The 20,027-nt window shown below is 46.6% G+C and overlaps 3 protein-coding genes across 3 annotated transcripts; 1 reads left to right on the plus strand and 2 right to left on the minus strand.

The window, feature by feature from the left end:
- Positions 1-861: 861 nt before the first annotated feature.
- Positions 862-1,452, minus strand: N7473_013160 (RlpA-like double-psi beta-barrel domain-containing protein; the record flags this gene model as incomplete). Its single annotated transcript, XM_057159099.1, has 1 exon — positions 862-1,452. One exon carries the CDS (start codon positions 1,450-1,452, stop codon positions 862-864), a length of 591 nt encoding a protein of 196 aa, XP_057002149.1.
- A 3,266-nt stretch (positions 1,453-4,718) lies between these two features.
- N7473_013161 (uncharacterized protein) lies at positions 4,719-7,229 on the minus strand. The gene is made up of 3 exons (XM_057159100.1): positions 5,972-7,229; positions 5,783-5,867; positions 4,719-5,727 (listed from the first exon to the last, which is right to left on the minus strand). The coding sequence occupies exons 1-3, from the start codon at positions 7,013-7,015 to the stop codon at positions 5,564-5,566; spliced, it is 1,293 nt and encodes a 430-aa protein (XP_057002150.1). The 5' UTR covers positions 7,016-7,229; the 3' UTR covers positions 4,719-5,563.
- A 7,264-nt stretch (positions 7,230-14,493) lies between these two features.
- N7473_013162 (uncharacterized protein) lies at positions 14,494-19,104 on the plus strand (the record flags this gene model as incomplete). Its single annotated transcript, XM_057159101.1, has 3 exons — positions 14,494-14,871; positions 14,935-15,227; positions 15,283-19,104. Exons 1-3 carry the CDS (start codon positions 14,499-14,501, stop codon positions 19,102-19,104), a joined length of 4,488 nt encoding a protein of 1,495 aa, XP_057002151.1. The 5' UTR covers positions 14,494-14,498.
- Between the last annotated feature and the right edge of the window lie 923 nt (positions 19,105-20,027).

The following is a 20,027-nucleotide window of genomic DNA, read 5'->3' on the forward strand; positions in this document are numbered from 1 at the left end:
AGATGTTTCAAGAGCGGTGGTTGAGAAAGGATTTGACCATCTTCTTCTCGGGGACTTTCTGGGTTTATCAAAGCGGCAACGTATTCTGGAGCATCTCCGTATAGTGAGAGCCAAGCATGAGCAGAACAAGACTTTCTCAACTTAGCTTGGCGGTGCCGTGAGACAAGGCGAAATTATTCAACGCAAAAGTCAGATTCACTGAGTTCGACTGTTGGAAAAACTGTTAATATTGCGTCGTGGGCATGGTCACAAATCGAAAGTCAAATTATCAGACAATTGTTTTGCCTACCACGAGCTAGTCTACATAGTGCGATGTGGTTGAGAGAGAGAGAGAGAGAGAGAGAGAGAGAGAGAGAGAGAGAGAGAGAGGAACGGGTTTTACACAATCGACGGAAAAATCAGCTTTCCAGCTTGCTGCCTTCGCGCATACTACTCGTTTCCGTCCAAACGGCTCCTATTACAAAGAAGTCGAGGCCACAACAATGATCGATAAACGCTTTATTCAGCCTCAAATTCCAAATTCACCACACTGGAATGATGAACAATGTTTCAACATATTAGATTAGAGGAGCTAAAGAACGGGACCACGAAGACCCGTCAACATAGGTCACCATTCCGTCTTCGTGTTGTTTAGATGAGGGAGTACCTACTTGGTTACTGAATGCTAGAAATAGATTTAAAGAACTCTCTAGTTCACGCGTATACAGGTGAATGACACACGTTTGTTGGTTATAGATAAACATACAGAAGGAAGGAAACCTATAGAGCAATCTACGATCACAATGTCGCGGATGCCAAACATGGCCGAAGGGCTAAGATTTCTTTTGCATCTGTGATTATATTTATTGACTCCTGTTTGATTCAATTGATATACCACTTGACACCGGAGATGCGGCCCGCATCAAGAGATCCCGCCAGAGCTTCGAAGAAAGCCCGAGACAAATCGACTGAGGTGTTGTCGCAACCTACACACTTATCCACAACTTGACCAGTCTTGGTTATACCTTTGTACGTGACAGTCACTGTCTTCCCACAATCAGAGTTTGTGATGATACCATGGGGCAGTGCGACCACGAACTCGGTCAAACCATTGTTCGTCGTACCACAGAAACTGGGATTGGATGCGGTGGTGGCAGTGTCGTAGTATGTGATATCGCCAGTGCAGGGCGCTGTCTCAGAGCAAGCACCGGTGTTAAAAGAGCTGCTTTGGGATACGGAGCTGGGGACCACAACATTAACATAAGAAGTATGTAGGCTCGAGAGGGCAGCAATAGAGGTTGATAGAATGGCGTTCTCTTCCTGGAGCACCACGCCACTGCGAGCTGGAGTGGTTTCGCTAGGGGAGATGGTCATGGATATGGCCTTCCATGCATCGAAGCAGTCGTTGACATCACCCGCAAGACCTGAAGTGGAGAAAAGACCAAGTACGAAGTTTGACATGAGGATACTCATTGTGTGGGAAGACTTTTCGAGGGGTACTCTCATGGTGCTGATACTCATGTGCTGCGGAGGAAATTCTTTTTCTTTTGTAAACGCAGCTGACGAGACCGAATGTCTGCATTCAAGGTCAAAAACGTTTTGTTATAGACCGAAATCGGGTTCTGGCCTCGAACATTAACTCCAGATTCAATTTCAGCTAAATTGCTGGCACTTCAATGAGTTACGGAAATGAGGCGGCGTACCGTAACATCACGTATCTTCCAAGGGTGTAGGTTCATCAGATAATATCTTTGTCGCACCACTCTTACACTGAAGTCAATAGTACTGTGCGTTGGTCAGAGCTGAGATTGCGAACAACTCTCGGCCCTCATAGAAAACAACACAGCGAAACTAAAATCATCTCTCGCTTGAGCGCTACCTGTAATGTCAGATTTTGATATTACACGGATACTCAGATACGATACTTTCGTGCCAGCATGTGTGAGACTTGTTTCACTCTGAAGAATTATTAGGTCCATACGGTTTAAAGAAACGATTATTACGTTTAAGTAATAATTTAGGAAAATTGAGTACTGGAACTATAACTCGTCATGCATTTCTATTATAGTATATTGTTCTCCTTTTTCAATGTTATATTAGATACCCATATTTTTAACAAGTTGTATTTAGTAAATAATAATTTGGTAAAACTTATGTTATCATTATATATTGATTCTTTAGGGTCAAATCCTGTCATATTCAATATTTATGAACTTATAACAAATATAAATATATGAAAAATTTGTGTTATAGAAGATGTATGAATCAAACCTCCAACTAACCTCTCTGAAGTTCGGTCCTGGATACTCGGTTATGGCTGATTGATTGGAATTCAAGTGGCGAAGCTCCACCCCGCACCTAGAGTCCCTGGGCTAGCAAGTACATTGTCTATCATCCCCAAGCTTGTAATATTTTTTTCGGGACTCCCTGTAATTTTCCTATCCGCAAACTATGGTACCAGCTAGTAATCGGTAGTAAACCAGCCACCTGCTCACACAAATGATTGTCGAAGGATACCTAAATTTTGCCCTCCCCGGTCGGAGTTGACTACGATGATCTCTTTTTGTCCATACTACGTTGCTTACATTGCATGGGACAGTATCCGGCGCCTGCTCAGTGATATAAGCCGGCCCTTCACTGGTTACAGTACTTTAGATTGAGACCATACGGGCCACATCCGACCTTGTCATGAATTTTGATGTCTCAGGGCCCAAGAGCCACCCCGGGGCTGCCGTCGTCACACTTAAGAACGACGAGGTGATAGAACCTCAACAGGTCCAAGTGGCGCCAATAGAGCATTGGTCAGTGCCCGTAGCGGAGCTCATAAAGTAACACGTGTTGATTCATGTTAGAATCAACGCACCCCCCTGATAGAATCAAAATCCTGGTAATTCGGCTTCGCCTGTTTTCTATTTCCCTCCACAGGGAAAAATAACCCGTAACATATCATACACGACTTCTGCTGTGAAAGGCACCCTGCACAAAGCTTGCCAATATCTGGGAACATGGTTAACAAGTATCTTTTTCGTAATTACTGAAAACAGAAATACATTAAAAGTCACTTACTGCAATTGATTCCACACGAAACCGGAGCACGTACTTCATTGCATATCATCACATCATCACATAGCCTCGACCGCTCCAACGTTTCCGTCCATTAATGTAAAAATATCCCCTTCTTATGTCAGTGACCCTCCCAAGAATAATCAAAAGTACATACCTGAGTATTTCTTCGCTTTGATAGTATCAAACCACAAACCGAGGCAACCAATGTCGAAGCCAGATACAAATCAAAGTGTGAGCATTGGCTTACGCCAACCAATATCTCATCCGACCTAGAGATGATGCCAACAGCATACGTTATGACACTCATGCGAAGAATGAAAATGAAAATGTTGGGCACATGGGCCCAACGTTCATCAACACTGTGGGACCATTGTAAAATACACCACAGAACAATGGCCCACGCGCAAACAACGCCCGCCAGGCTTGCTGTGACAACATGCGATAATCCATAAACAGAGTAGCCGTGAAATGGCGACAAATTCTCGCTGTCAACTGACGGTAAGTCGTTCGCCGATACGCCCATGACGTAACCATACTCAACATTGAATAAACATAACGAATTCAATGAAAGGGTATAACTGAAGAACACGAACTTTTCCAACGTCTGCATAAACATATTGACAATGTGAAAAAACAAACAAACTGGGTATACCCAGTCTTTATATACCGAATCTAGGCGCCGACCAAGTCACCTGCTCATGCACCTTCTAACCGGATACGGTAGTCTCTCAGTCTCAAGACTCATCTCTGTCTCAAAGAGGTCGAGTCTCTGACTCGCCCGCATTCCCATTTAACGCAGACGGTTTCGATCATACCGCTTTTAGGATCGTATTTTCACCGCATTGTTACGCAGTACTTGATTCGAGCGAAAGTGCGGAGCGCTTCGCCGTATATCCTTATTCGCCGCAGTACTCGGCGCCGCCCCGAACGACGCTACCTCATTGATGCCCCATCACGTGTCAGCGACGGTGATAATTAAGGTGGATGCACCCGTGATGAAACTGTTCAATCTGCGTAGCATGAGACCAGATATTTATAGCAGGCAGCCCGTGACAAGAAGTGCTACGTTGTTGAACAGGTCCACGGCGCTAGTTCTGCTGTAGGCTGAACAGGTACAATTTTGATCCTCGCATCTGGGCTTTGCGTGATATGACGGGTGGAAAATCCCCCAAGAGGTATCATCAGAATGCGACCCCGGTGAATTTTTTTGACAAGGGAATTACCGACCACCTTTTCTTTTTAAGCATATGCATATTGACGCACAAGAGCTTGAAATTATGGAGTCATAATACGACCTAATACGCCACAGAATCTTGCACAGGATTATTTCCACGCGTTGTGCGGGGCCCTGGAAGTGACATACATAGTCGAAATCTTTCACTCCTGCGGCAACTGATCCGAAGTTTGTCAAAAAATCGTCTTTACCACTTTGGTGGAAAGTTTTGTTTCTTTCTCTCGGGGATCTTCGTCCACCCCCGGCGCTGTGGCGGAAAGACTTGCTTTTCTTATTACCGTACTATTGTTCTATTTCAGTTTACCGCTGTTTGCACAGCCAACTGCGAACAACTCGATATAGTATTAACCTAAATTATGTCAACAAATCAGATTCATGGCTCTAGAGGCATTTTGACAATCAATGTCAAATTTTAGATCGTAATCACAATCCCTGAAATGTGGTTTCGCAGCCGATGGACCTGAGGGAGTTGTGGGGCGACGGCCGCAGAATAGACCAAGGCAGTTGGTAATTTCACTTCTTTTGACTCGACATCCAGTTCGCTGGCTTGATAAAAGGACGACCAAGAGGTCATTGAGACCCTCCAGACTACTCAGGGCGTCAATTGACATGCAACCAAGGGACTTCGCCCTCGAATGCGAATAAGAGCAGCCCTGTCGGCCGTGGGAATAGGTTGTGCTAGAATCGGGCGCTTAGGTTGTCATCGTCGTGGTCGAATTTTGATTATAGGAATATAGGATGGTGGTCAAACACCAACTTGGTATCAGTGTTATAAATCTATTGGCAATTTGGAAAATAGCTGGTTGACATTATATCTGCCACACCCTTGGATTATTGGCTAGTGAGTTAACGAAGCCAAGCGTCGGACGTCCAAAGCGTGTACATGGAACAATGTCCAGTACCTCCCTTTTGCAGCACCTGTATTGCAATCAGAGAGAATTTTTCTTTACTGCGGCTGGACTGTACAAAGTCTGTTCTATCAACAGAACACATAGGCGGTAAACAAATACGAAAATCATTCAATTGGGTGATTTCAACCACAAAGCAGACGAAGCATTCCTCTTCGGGGTACTGTCTAGTTATTTAGGGCTTGAGAGAGCACCTCACCTTCTTCTTCAGAAAAAGGCACGCCCTCAAAGAGTCAATCCTATTATATCGAAAAGAAATTATTCCTCTTTGCACTCACATAGTCCTTAGTCAATCGCCTAAAGCATATCCGATCTTGGAATATGGCCTCAATTTGATGATACACTGCTCTCGGGTGAATCGCGTTGCTAAGGGAGTCTAAATGTCAACGAAGGCTTGGGAATCTTGCCATTCCATGCACGCTGCTTCAAAGAATTCGGTCACGTTAATTTCATCAGGACATATCAAGTCAAGGCGCTTGTAAGACAAATGCCTTTGTATTGCTCCCAATCCATGTCTCATGATAAGAACCACTTCTTTTTCTACCTAAAGATTCAGCAAGTGTTTGACAACTGCAACATTTCATAGGAATCTTACCGGTATAATGAAATTTAAGAAGTAACTTCAAAGCATTCCAGATCTGGAACATATGCTCTGCATCCGTCGGGCGGACAGCATGATCCTGTTGCATTAAAGTAGTCTTTTTAGCGCATTTGCAACCTACGTGCCTCTGAGGTATAGTTCGAGATGCTCATGGAATTCTCAAAAACATGGCAGAGTCCCTACCTGGAACCATTGGAACTCGTTTAACGCATTACCTCCTTTGGTGACACCTGTGAGCACGACTGTGGGACCACAAGCGTCCAAAAAGCCCCACAAAAGTCCAAAACCTCGATGTACGCCGTGGAGGTTGCCGTGGAGGTCGGTGAGGCCTGTCCTTCGGCTGTGGTCAAAGTTGAGCTTGCGAATAAAAGCCACGATGAAGTTTCGGAGCCATACGCAGCAAGAATTGGGGTATATGTCTTTGTCAATCACATCCTCTGGACGAGGCTGATTGGCCAGGAGGTATCGTACTCGTTCGAGCTGCCGACCATTCAAAGCATCTAGGTGACCCTCAAACCCAAAGAATGTACTTAACAGCCCTCTTCCTAGCGCTTCTGCCGTACGTAGAAATTGACTGGAAGGTCTGTTGAACGCTAAAGGTCGTCGAATGTTGATTTCCAAGTCTCCACTACCCCTGTCAGATTTGCCTCCTGATTGAGCCTGCACCGGCATAATTTTCTCTCGTTCGGCGTTGTGGTGCTGACCTTCCCAAAGCTGAGCTTTAACTGTACATGCCAGCGGGTGAATTTTTCCCGCGACATAGCCAATATCTACCTCTTTTGGAGACCAGACACACTGTCTTGCTTTGTCAAAATCGACTTGATCCGAAGGAATGTCAAACGGTCCCGGAGACCTTTCCGGCAGCAACAACGACATTTGGTTCATATCATCCATCCTAGCCGCATGCTCCATGTTACCAACGATCTCATCTAACAAGGCTGGTGAATCAGGTAGATTAGGCGCCACTAAGTCGGGGTCGGGTGGATCTGGAGGGAGAGGCTTGTTTTTGAGATCCTTATTAATCTCCTCGTCGCCGGGTCGCGAATATGTCGGGGTCCATTGGGAAATCATAGCAGAACTAGACACAAAAAAGCCCTCTTTTTTCACTTTCGGCTTTCGGAAGTTGAGAGGTTTTGGAGGGAGAGGCTTATTCAATTGAGAATACATTGTGGTTGACGCTTTTGATGGGTCCTCAAAGATGCACTCTCTTGGTCTTTGGGCAGACATAGCATCAGGTCACTGTAAGCCCTATCTACGACGATAGGCTCTTATTACAATGAAGTTTTCTGTTCTACCGCTCCATGCGAAGCCAGACGATTGAATGCTGCATTTTATTCTGCTATAAGGCTTGATTCTACAATGCATCGTAGCGAAAGAGCTGGATCTGGCAGGGGCCCAAATTGGGACTCCTATTTGGTAAGGATGGTTCTCAAAGCTTTCGAGCTCTACTACAAATTTGGAAAGGAATTTTGGATTTTGTCATAGAGAACAGTCAGAAGTCTACATATAAGTAAATTGTACATGTCACCGTATACATTTCTTGGGCCAGGACGTGTTCCAAGTCATTTTCAGCTTGACGTGTGATTTCATAGAGAGAATTTACTGCAGATACCCTCTGTGCTGTACGATGTGCAATTTTTGGTATTTAATCGGTTCTTTGTTGCCTGGACCATAAATACCGAAAAAAGGGCCGGCACCAACACAAATGAATCCCAAAATATCAATACCATGTATACTGCGTGTCACACACCCAGTAATACCCACTTCTGACGGTCCCTATTATTCTGCTAGTCAGTACACTAAAGACAGCGTTTTCTCACGGACCTAGAAGAAAAGGCGCTAAAAGATCTGGGTTTGCAAAAATGGACTTGCTCTTGGTGCTCAAACTTTTGTGAATAGTGGTCTCCTGATACAAGAAGCTCCTTCACTTTCTACATAGAACGAGAGGAAAGGATATATTATAGCTCTATGAATTCACTATCTGACGAAGGGGAGTTGTCAGATACGGTCACAATACATCATCTGCAATACGACTTGTTACGGGAGCCAGGAAAGAAATTGCAGAAAATACTGTAACAAACACGATATTGTTGACGTAGTGTTTGATAATAGGGCTGCCACGTGTATTACCAGTCTCATTCAAAGAACCGTCCGAAAGGAATAATGATTTTCAGTAATGCTACATGGTCCCTTTGCAGGCTATCACGGCACATATCCAAGGGTCCTAGAACCAATTTCAGACATTACTTGGTGGATCTTCAGCCAAGAGGGCCACAGGTCATGGCGGACAGGTTTCATTTGTCTGATAAATCTTGCACTCCCCTAGTTCGAGAGCTAGAAATATCTACTCTTCATCGAGGAGGATCATGCTAGAGAATCGAGGTGTCTGTCGGCCAATACCGGTTGAATTTGAAACCATTGTCAATTGTTTACTGTTTGCCGATAATCAAAAGGAACACGAAAGTGGAGAAGAATTGAAAGCCTATCAGAGACACCGTCCAAGCAGATTAAGCACTATTCAAGTAATAAGTCGGATGAGTTGGCGTCGCGTATGTTAGAGCATCACACTTGCATACTAAACAAAGGATCTTGGCCCATACAATATTTCGACCCGGGTATTCACATTTACTGGTTCACTCGCGGCCCCTTCGGCAAATTGTACTTTGCATGGGGCTCTAAGGTTTGGGTCTCTTATAATAAGCACTTTTTACAATATTCCGCATAATCTCCAGTTCTCCTGGATACAGCAGGGACCGCATTGGTTCAGGAGTGTTCGAGTCAATCAGGTATTGTTACAGTACCACGGGTCATGGATAAATCAAATTGAATTCATACTCACAAGTCAGACGAATCTGAGGACACCTTCATTGACATTGACAATCGCTCGCCCCTAAATTTCTCTATCATTAGATTTGAACGCCCTGAAAGCTCAAATATACCCTACCGAGGCTGCTCAACTATGAAAAATATGTAGCAATGTTGAACAACTCCACGCTTTCTGTATCCTGTGCCCGACAACCACAGCGCACCTGCGAATAAGCATTTGCAGGATATTACTGACCTTCGATAAAACCCCTTCGGTGAAAGATGGATTTATTCCGCCGCGGGTCATTTAAGGGTTGTTGTCATCCAACGACTGCGCCGAAAAGGCAATGATGAGGTCAGCCATTGGATCTCGGGCGTTGACTCTACCTGTCCATCTTGGAAGTCCAAATGTGGTTTTGAACTGGTCATACTGGTCGTATGGAATGTGCCTATGGTATATCCTGCAAGGACGAACGGCCAAGGCTTCTTGAAGGAGACTTTTTGTTCTACTTGAGTTTCTCTTTATACTCAAGCTGCCAGTGAAACAAGGAGCTTTGTCAGTGCGCCAACCTTGAGCAGCCGAAGGAGGTTGGCTCTTTGGGAAAGGATGAATTCCTGGGGGAGGTTGACTGCTTTCGGGAGGTTGACTGCTTGTGGGAGGTTGACTGCTTTCGGGAGGTTGACTGCTTGTGGGAGGTTGACTGCTTGGGTGAGGTTGACTGCTTGGGTGAGGTTGGCTCTTTGGGAAAGGATGAATTCCTGGGGGAGGTTGACTGCTTTCGGGAGGTTGACTGCTTGTGGGAGGTTGACTGCTTGTGGGAGGTTGACTGCTTGGGTGAGGTTGACTGCTTGGGTGAGGTTGGCTCTTTGGGAAAGGATGAATTCCTGGGGGAGGTTGACTGCTTTCGGGAGATTGACTGCTTGGGGGAAGGTTGGTCTCTGAGGCAGACTTTTGCCCCGGCTGAGCCTCCCACGGCTCTGGTTTTCCTTTTGGTTCTGGAGTGGCTCTACATCCGGACCTGTACGCTGACTGTTTTGCCTTTTTCCTGTCATCTACTTTGCTGCTGGGATTACTATGCGGTTGTGCCCTTTTTGGTCCACTTGTGCGGGGAGAAGCTCCGTATTGCTTTTTTGGCCCATATGGTCCATCAGGCCACTTAGCTCTAGGAGCAGGCTTCGATGAAGGCGTGAATGCAGTTTCCGCGCGTCCTGCCTTCCTCTGCTGCGCTGATTGTTTGGTTCTTTCGGCACCCGTTCTAGCGGTATTCCGTTCCTTTGCCTCAGAATACCCTGCAGCCTTTCTTTCCGCATTGTATTCCTTTCGTTTTTCTGGATCTTTCAACACGTGATACGCGTTCAGAATCTCCTGGAACGTTTCCGTACTCTCCACGCTCCCACTATTCTTATCGGGATGATGTTTGAGGGCTTGTTCAATCCTGGTAAGTTTTGATACCCTCCGACTATGTATTGAGTTCTTAATTCTTACCTACCGAGCGTTTTATATGCACGACTCAAATCCCTGGTCGACGCATTTTGACCTACTCCTAGGATTTCGTAATATCTTGGGACGTCTGACATATTGACTGTTGCACCCCGGCTTGTAATGTGGTGGTGCTTGAGCCAGGGTTATATGGTATCTCTAGACGAAATAATTTTGGGGGCGCATGCTTGCCCTAAATTCGTGACCTTCACCAAAGCGGTCCATATCAGGCCATCGGCATGCTAATTCGATGCGAAACATTTTCACTCCGACAGTAAAACAGTAAAACACAATCTCTTAATTTTGATGCATCAGTAAACGTATGAGGGTTTGGTTCAGTATCAACAGTGTGGAGCTTAGCTAGTCATAAATTTAGAAATAAAATCCACGCAGTGAAATGTTGCATGCATTATGAGATGATTCAGAAGGAAAGCAAACCATGTTACCAATTACCGGTGAATGACGGGAAAATTTCCAAATGCGTATATTTTCCCCACTTCCAAAAACAGCATTCCTCATCTTTCTCCCGTATCTGATATGAACTGCGATAAGCCTTTTAATTTGAAATTCAGTTCCATTTTTTGGTTGTCCGCTTAATGACCCCTCGACGCTCTCTCCCCTCGACCTGCCACTTGAAACCCAGCTCCATCCCGCCACCCACCGGTATCAAGTATTTTCACGCCCTTTTTAACCATTATTGCATTTCTTTACTTTACTGCGTTAGGGTCTGTCGAGCCTAGTAATTTCCGATAGCCTCTTGAGCTAGAAGTATTATTTTTTACGTAGTGCTTTCCCCTACCACTTTTTGCGGCTATGGTCGTAGACTGGAGCCCCGCGGAAAGGAGTCGGGAACATATACTTTAATCTACCAGATTCGGACATGGCGACCAGCTCGGCCCAGCAAGCTGCGATTTTCGGGTCAAGGAAAATACCGCCAACTTCATCGTTGAATCACGTGGCATGCTAAATTAGCGTATTCTCGCTTACGGAGACCAAAAAAGAGCGGACCATTTCTGTCGTGCTCAGAATTCCCCTCTTCATCCGACTGTCTCAACGAAACGAAAATCTTCTTTAGCAATGTACAAACCCACAAAACCCTAGAGGATTATATGAAAGATATCAGAAATCGCTTTAACCCAGTTGACGACGACACCAGCGAGGACCCCAGCGAGAAAACCAGGAAGAATTCTGCTGCGGTAACAGAAATTAGACAATGGTTGCAGCAGAAGTCCGAGATAATTTCAGATGCCGCCTTGCACGCCGTTGGTAATGTCGAGCACCATGACGCAGATTTCTGTGATGCTATCTTGGCGGTGGACATGAGCCAAAAATCAGTTCTCATCGGCTGTGATGGCAAGGGAAGCCCAATCTTGCATGCTGAAGCAGTCGATCGATCTGATACGGATGTTGCGAGAATTGAAGAAATATTCTCAAGCTGGAGAGGTTTAACAGCCCTCGGACTATTCGTCGCCCGAATGGAAGATTTCGACTATGTTGTCGGAAAGATGACAAGGAGAGAAAGGTCGGAATTGTTTTGGTGCTGTCTCCATGGGTTGAAACTTCTGGACGGATCAGAGCATCAAGTCTACGCGGCTTGCACGAATAAGCGCTTCCCACGACGAATTGTCACCGGGCCTTTCAAGAAGGATTGGCCACCGTATGCCAAGACAGAAGCTCAATAACGTTTGAATATATGTATGGTGATGCACCGAGTCTGTGTACGTTTACCGCGTCGATAAAATTGGCCAGTTCCTGACATTCTGTTGGGTCAGTGAGTCTTGGATGTCAATAAAGCCATAGCTCTACAGGCTGGTGGGGCCATAGCCTTAGAGCAAATGAATATATCAGTTAGTTAATGTAGTTCCCTACCGACCGGAACAACCGGTCGTGCGGAACACCCCAAAATATCATACTAAATACGATTTCTCAGATCATGCTATTTACACAACGAGGAGTTATTTTAGCTTCATTTTAAGTAGAGTGTAATTCCATAGCATTCGAAATAGTATATATAGTACAGCCAATATATTCAGGAGATAATCATTTACTCACATTACCGAAATTACGCTCTGATCGACTGACGTAGATATATATACCTGAATTTTCGCGCCCCAAAATATTTCTTAACCTAATCAGAATTTGTAGTATGATATATTACAGTCTAAGATACTCTAAGAATATTTAGTAATTCTTAGGTGTTGAATTATGGAGTTATGAAAAATCGCATTTAGTATGATGTTTTAGGGTGTTCCGCGCAGCAGGGAACTACGTTAACTAACGTAGTTCACGGCCGACCGAGCCACCCCAAAACACCATACTAAAAGCGATAATTTACAACTTTATATCTCAACAACCATATATACTGAGGATAAGATACTAAAGATATACCAACTGGACACACTAAATAACCTCTCTACTGAGTGAGAAAGGATAAATTCAAGTACTGCGAGAGAGCTATATATTGACATCTGAAACAGCGAAAATACGCTGTATTTTATGGTAAAGCACAAAAATAATAGTCGCAAAGGTTTTTAAGTCTCACTTCTAGTATTTCTATACGTGTAATAATGTATCTCTCAAAATTTTAGCAATACTTAATTGGTGGTGGTTGAGATATAGAGTTGTAAATTATCGCATTTAGTATGGTGTGTTAGGGTGGCTCGGTCAGCTGTGAACTACGTTAGTTATTTTGTTGTGTCTTGTTAAGAAGCTGTCGTGTCCCAAGTAGACCACTTGCCATAGATCAAGGGACATTTCGATACATTAAACGTGCCCATTCGGATTAGTCCGTGGCCGTTTGACGCTTATTCTCTGTGCGCAAATAGTGAGTAGGGAACCGTGCAAAAGCGAAGAGAGGGCACCAGGGACTAACGGAAGAGACCAGGATTCGATCCAGGATTCGAACCGTAGCATCTTCAAGTCCGCGTACTATCGACGCGGCATACGCCCGCCGTAATCTGAGATTCTCGTCTGTGTACATCGGTTGGCTGTGGCATCGAAGACTGGCCAGGGATCTCGCGACAGAAGATCAGAGCGCAGTAGGAGCCGCCCGCTCTATTCGTGAGAGTCTACGGTCTATTAGGTCTGCTATTAGCGAAAATCTGCATTTTGTAGAGCTTTGGCTAGCAATCCGTTATCGTTTAATGCTCTTGCACGTCTAGCGCGAATTCGCAGGAACGGTTGGGGACTTTCAGGAGAACGAGCGGGCGATCAATCATCCCGTTCGGTTCGGATCACGCCCTGTGGGCCGGATCGAGAACCCAAGAAATTCGAGACTTAGGTACGGTGTTAACTACATGTTTGACTACTTAGGGCTTCAGGAGGCACGTGACCACCAACGGAACTGCCCTTGGGAGGGAGCGTGGCCAAATTTCATACTGAACTCGTCCCTCGCGTTCTATAAGTAATTCTGAACTGGTGACAGAAGGGCAAGCGGATTTGCTCTCTCATTTGTACCGCGTTTGGCCACTTGGCCTGATTGCGCATATCGCTAATGTCAGGCCATCTGTAACTTACTGGTGTTGGGCGAATGATCTTCTCCTAATCAAGAATGTCGATGTCGCCGATTCTGCACAATATTCGAGGAACAAGAGCTAGTCGCCACATACAAATATGCAAAAATTGACGAGATCCCGCACATGCTCCAAAGAAAGTATCTAACGGAAGAAGGAGGAGTCAGTTTTGAAGAGCGTGGCACGGTTGATTTTCTAGCCTATTGTGCTGCGGCATGAGACGGCTTTCTGTTACCCTTTCATTATTTTCTTTCTCAATTATCCTGGATTCATCAATATTCTTTCTCGGGCTGAAATACCCGCACTTTCTTCCCCGATGTTTCCAACTATGCTAAGACAGAGATCAACATCCCAGTTTCACCAGTATCAGCTTGTTTGGACTCATCGTTGAACCATGCATGAAAAGCCCGGCTGCATGATGCGTACCTCCTGTGTCGTGAGATTAGCGCACCACCGTGTTGCGGACACCAACTAGGATCATTTTGAGGAGAGCTCTTGACAGCAAACGGTGTATGGTGAGCTTCTCAATCAAATTGCAATAGCCGGTGCCCGGATTTGAGTATAAGGCGGTATCTCCTCAGAGTGGCGAGGTGGCGAAGGAAGAGGGATCCGCGACAGACTAGGCTAATATAAAACATCCGAGTACATAAATCCTATCACTTAAAATAAGATATCTATATAATACAATTCTGACAATAACTTGCATATCCTGACAAGATGATGAAGTAGTACTTCGACGTGCACAATGCTCTGCGACTGTCGTCTTGGATGGGTATTCGTTGACTCCTATTTTTACCCGGTCGCAGGTCTGATACACCAGAACGTACCAAAAATAGAAATGACAGCAACAGCACTACTAATACCGAATTCAATCCCCCAGACACCGGATGCTCCAACCTACAGAGAACAGACAATGAGTCATCTTCAAATCGCTCATTGGCCCGAATATCAAGGATGTGCTCACGTGGATTACAATCTTATCGAGATCCATCCTGAGAAAAGGAGGTACTTTCGCTCCAGCGATGAAGAACAGTGGGGGAGAATACTGAACCATGACCTTGACAACAACGTTGGACTCGCCCCTATCGTTATGGTCTCCCGACTAGCGCTTGACAATGCGCGAAGAGGCAGTCGAGATGTAAGTGATGGCCGGTCGCCACCGGTGCTTTTGTTTCGTATTGGAGAGATGCTATGCCTTGATGGGCAATCTCGCGTGAGGGCGATCTTGAATCCTAGGACAGGGTCCATGACGAGAAAATTTGATTTGGTCCATCTGGTCCTTGACGGTGAGCCCCCTATTTCCGCTGACGGCACATGGGATTTGATGGATGACAAGCTGCCCTGATCAGAAATGGACGATCGTAAGCGACATGAGATTCTCTACGGTTCCTGCTACCAGATTCGTCCCAACTGCAGTAAGCTCTACACCGAAATCCAACAGACCGAAAACTTCGACGGGCGGCGGAGAAACCTACAGCTGAAGTCTACACTCAAGAAAAGCGAGCTAGAGGGCCTGAGGGCTCTGAAAAATTGTAAAAGGCTGTCTGATGCGTACAATAAAGTCAGGGAGGCTTTGCCGACCATGGCACACGGCTTTCTGTTCAGTCGGTTCAAGGCTTACCATGCCACATTATGCGAGGTTGTGAGTCAACAAAGCCCGTACTGTGCCAACTATGGCAGTTCTGACAGCAGGCCAGTCGATGGAACGGTATTTGGTGAGGTACATCTACGAATTCTGGCAGATTATGGGCAACGATGCGAGGTCAAAGATCGAGGGATTGGAGGAATTCCCGCTAAACCAAATACCCTCAGAAGCAATTGATCGGCTTCAAGGATTAATGCCAGCGACATCAAGCAAAGATCAATCAGAAGTTGACGAAGCCTTTTCAGTGCCTGAAATGTTTGGAGAGCTCAGTGAGACGCACCGAGAGGCGTTGAAAGACAGTATCTTAAGCTCACATCACATGATTCCCTCCTTCAAACTCTTCACAGTGCACATGCGAGTTCTAGAAAGGGTATCCGGCTGCCTCAAAGAAATGCTCGGCCTAAATGGGCAGCATGGGGCCCGCCGGCAAGGATGTTCGAGGCCACTCGAGACCATGCTACGAGAAATGTATACTTTGGATCGGAACAGTGACGATGAGTATCACATCCAGACTATGAATGGATGGCGGACCATCCGCGCTCCTTTCGAGGACCGGCGAGATCTCAGTTGCCGTCAACTCTGGCTCTTTGCGATGAGGCACGCGGTCGGAGTGGGTCAGATGGATCCCGATCTTTTCGCCCGCGTAGCGACACGCCTAGGGTTCTACTCTGACTACATTACGGTAAATGCGGGCGCGTGTGCCGACTCAGCTGAGGATGAGGCTCTCAATCCACCATCTTCGCGGTGGGTGGACCTTGCAACCGTCTCTGTTGAGGAACGGCTAGGACAGAAAGGAGGCCGATGGCTCAAGAAGATCGAAGACGCTCAGAGGTATCTATTTTTTGATATTGCGGAGACCATCGGAACCAAGTCTGACAAAGCTTCACAAGAACGGAAAAGATGCACAACTCTGATGGAGTTGGCAAGCATATACCGTGCTCTCTTCGGGCAGCCTCTCTCACCCTCTCCATATGCCGTAATGCCCCACGCAGAAAGTGATACTCAATTGGCCCTACATGCAGCGGCTAGTGAGCCTAGCTGGCCACAAGATCCGCCGCCCGACCGGAGTGTTAATTCCCCTGCGCCACCAATCGGGCAGACAGAGCAGTATGATGATACGGTAACGGATACCCAGCACCTCCTCCCGGGCGTTGGCGAAGAGGAAGAGCATGGTTCGGCCGAAATCGTCACCACGGAATCACCTCTGGTTAATAGGGCGCTTGGCTTGAGTGGGCTCCGGCTTCTCGATGTACTGCCCGCAGCTTCGATGATAGGCAACTGGCTCTCGCCAAGTACACTTGAACCAATACGCATCCCGATTCCGCGAGGAAGTCCCAACCAACAGATGCAAATGGCAATCCGAGATGTGGCGGACCTCAACGGGAACATCGGGGACACGGAATCGATACAGAGCGATAATGGTCTCCAACTGGAGAATTTAAATACCACTTCGCCGTCGACCTTTGATGGCCAGATTGACGGACAGCCAGGGAATCTACTTCAATTAACTATGGGAGCCGAGGAGCCGTGTACCGAAGCGTTGGGAGATACTGGCCGCGCAGCTCACACCTCCACAAGGGGGGATCCCGGTGAGGTACACCGATCGGAACTGCAACACGACAGACCCCGAACGGCCCAGATCCAGGACGGAGAGAGCCAGGCCACAGTTCCCAATGCCTCGGTTGGCCTAAATTCTCATGATACCATTCCGCATGAAGAAGATAGGGCATGGTACGGGGGAATCGTGAATGGTGATAGCCTACAGAGTTTACAGGTCGATACCGAACAATATGAGTCTGGCAACGCATTATTTGAGGCCGAGAGTATGTCGACGGAAGAGGGGCAGTCTGAACACGATCCCGAGATGGACATGGGAATTCCCACGGCGGGTCATGAAAGGCAGGGGTCAGAGGCAACAAACGCTCCGCAAGTGATGGTAGAGAATGAGAGACCCGTCTTCTCTGAGACTCAGGATAAGATACCAATCATCGACGTGGGGATTGCACCGCCCGATGATCCCCCTGTTGCTCTTGGTAGTCAAGATCAAGGCAACGAATCGTCTTTGAACACCCAGTCAAGCCCTAGCCACGGGGAGCCATTACGCGAAAAGGAGATCGAAGTGACCGTTGATGCGGGGGTGCAGCAGAGACCACCACCCCCCGGGCTAGGCCGGACCGCGGGTCTCCCTACAGCTACCAGTGCGCCTAACTGGCAGGCACCTGATATGATGGATGTAGATGAACCGCCAAAAGATCAAGCCTCGTTCAAGGACCGATCAGCCAGCTTCTCAACCACTCCTTCATCAAATAATGCCTCGCACACCTTTTCATCGACCCCAGGCTCTCCAGTACGCTCCCGGAAGCGCTCCACTAAGGGCAAAAACATATCCCGCAAACGCTCTAGTTCAGGTGGCTCTAGCTACATGCCCAAACGACGTTGTATGGAAATCGTCGTCGGACAGCGACGACTGAGTAGGGCATTGCTAGAACGTGCAAGGACAAGACTACGAAAGAAGAGAGCCTTCGTTCTCGACTTCTCAGTTTCTGGTCGACCATTTGTACGTTCTGATAAAATCGTTCATGGGCCGCGCTTACTCGCTGCTACGGAGGAGCTATTATCTTCTACCCGAGAGCTACACACGCAAACGGCAGCGGCAGTCGATGGTAATGCACCCGGGCCCTACCAGGCTTTCGACAGCCATCAGACAAAGGCCGGTGGAAAAAACCCCGCCCATCAGCAACAAACCTATCCTAGTGCCGTACCAATATCGTCAAATATTACATGTGGAGCGACTGGCATTAGCGAGCCATCGGGCAAGCGACCGAGAGAACAAGGCAGTAGCGCCTCTAGTGATGGCGATAGCCCAGCGGAAGAGAGAAACAAATTGGATGCAGAGAATCCCGCTCTGGTGGATACTCCAAACAAACGTCTTTGCTATGGGCTGAGTGATCCGCAAGGCATCGTAGTAGTTGACGCCGCCCGGAGACCTCTCGTGGAAGATATCACCATCAATCATTTGAGTAATAATGCGTCATCTAGGAAACGACGAAGTCAAGACGGCAGCGGTACTCCCAGTGACAGCGACACCCTAATGAAAGAAAGCAGCGAATTGATTGAAGAGCATCGCCATTCAATGGAAACTTCTAACAAACGGCTCTGCCTCGGACTCAGTAATCCGCAAGACATCGCATCAATTTACGCTCGCCGACCTGTGGCCTTAAATCACGCGGCGACAATTGCCACTTTGAACCGATCTCAACCCGGACAGTCTCAGGCCGAGGAAGCTGCCCAGAATCGATCAAACTGCGTTCCTCTACTCATCAACTCCAACGAAGAAGCGGCTTATTCCAACCCTCTATCTCTAGATCCGGGATTGCAGGCTTCTGATACTCAGGGTGATACTCAGGGCGATACTCAGGGCGATACTCTCATGGTTGATGCAAAAACAACAGGAAAGTCTCGCCGAAAGAAGCCACAAAAAGTCCTTAGTCGTCAGCATCAACTGACCGACAGCCTCGCCTTTATTGTAGTGCTGCTGGGCCCTGAAGTAAAGTTCGTTCATTGTCGGGCAAAAGCAACGATCAAACCCTTCCTTGAGCGACACATCAGAAATAGTGGCGACACCGGCAATTTCTTTAATCGAAATCTACGGATAGTTGAGTTAGATCCTAGCCAGCCCGGAGCAACGGGCATGGATCAATTTTTCAGGGCGGAAGACATTCTGGTTTACCAAATGACTGACCACAACGAGTTCAATACGGTGACTCTGGTGAAAAAAATCAATCTTGCAGTATCTTTGAAGAAAGAGGAAATAATACTTTCCGCCTCGCGAAGGCCTTTATATCGATTCAGGGCTCCCCGGCGCAAAAGTTAGACTATATTATAACGCTGAAGCTGGGGCACCCAAGATTTGCAAATGCTGGTTTGTTTCCGGGAAAGACGGCAATGGCTCGCCCGTGAGGAATGGAAGGCCAGCTTTTCATTCCATTCCAAACATTCACATTCACAGCGACTATTGAGTTTTTTCTCGGCTTAGGGTCCGAACACTATCAAGCCTCATCACACTTCTGTCCTGATCTAAGGTCGGTATGAAACTATACCTTCTTTGATAGTGATCAATATTTGTTTTTCTTGACATTGTCAATAGAGAAGACAGGGCTCTAGTGACTATAAGAGGGCATGAATCAAACAGTTCCTTACAGTATGATGCGAGCCACCATCTCATCATTGTCACAGAGAAAGGTTTCGTACATTACGGGAAAGGCAACAGCGGGTTAACTAGGGGATTGTTTATCATAATATATTTCAATCAAGAACACAAATAATTATGACCCTTCCAATCAGAAGACCCCAATCTGGCTCCAAGGTATCTTGAACCCTTCCCCATTGAAGAATACACTCTTGTCCCTCGAGATCAGGTTCCTTCACTTCCATCAGGTCTCTTCATCGTTTATCGCACTGACACTAATGGCTGGAAGCTTCCCGCTTGGGTCCTGTTCCATGTCGAACTTAACTCTCTGATTACTGTATAATGGGCCACTCTAAAGCAATAGCAATTGTGTTTCAGTACATTAGCAAACAATTGTATCCTTGCTCGATTATGCAGTACATACCTTCATGCCAGAAACGTGGAAAAAAAGCCCTGTCCTTCATTGATCTGTCCATCGTTGCTCTCTTGGAAATCGATACCCCTTTGTTTTAACTCCCATGATAGGTTTCTCTGGGGTGATAGGTTTCTCCGGGGTTATAAATCCATATTTTTTTCAGTACTGAACCATTTGACTCTGCCGTGCACCA

The sequence above is a fragment of the Penicillium subrubescens genome (genome assembly GCF_028828155.1).
Source record: "Penicillium subrubescens strain IBT 31985 chromosome Unknown utg000013l_segment0_segment0, whole genome shotgun sequence".
Lineage (NCBI taxonomy): Eukaryota > Fungi > Ascomycota > Eurotiomycetes > Eurotiales > Aspergillaceae > Penicillium > Penicillium subrubescens.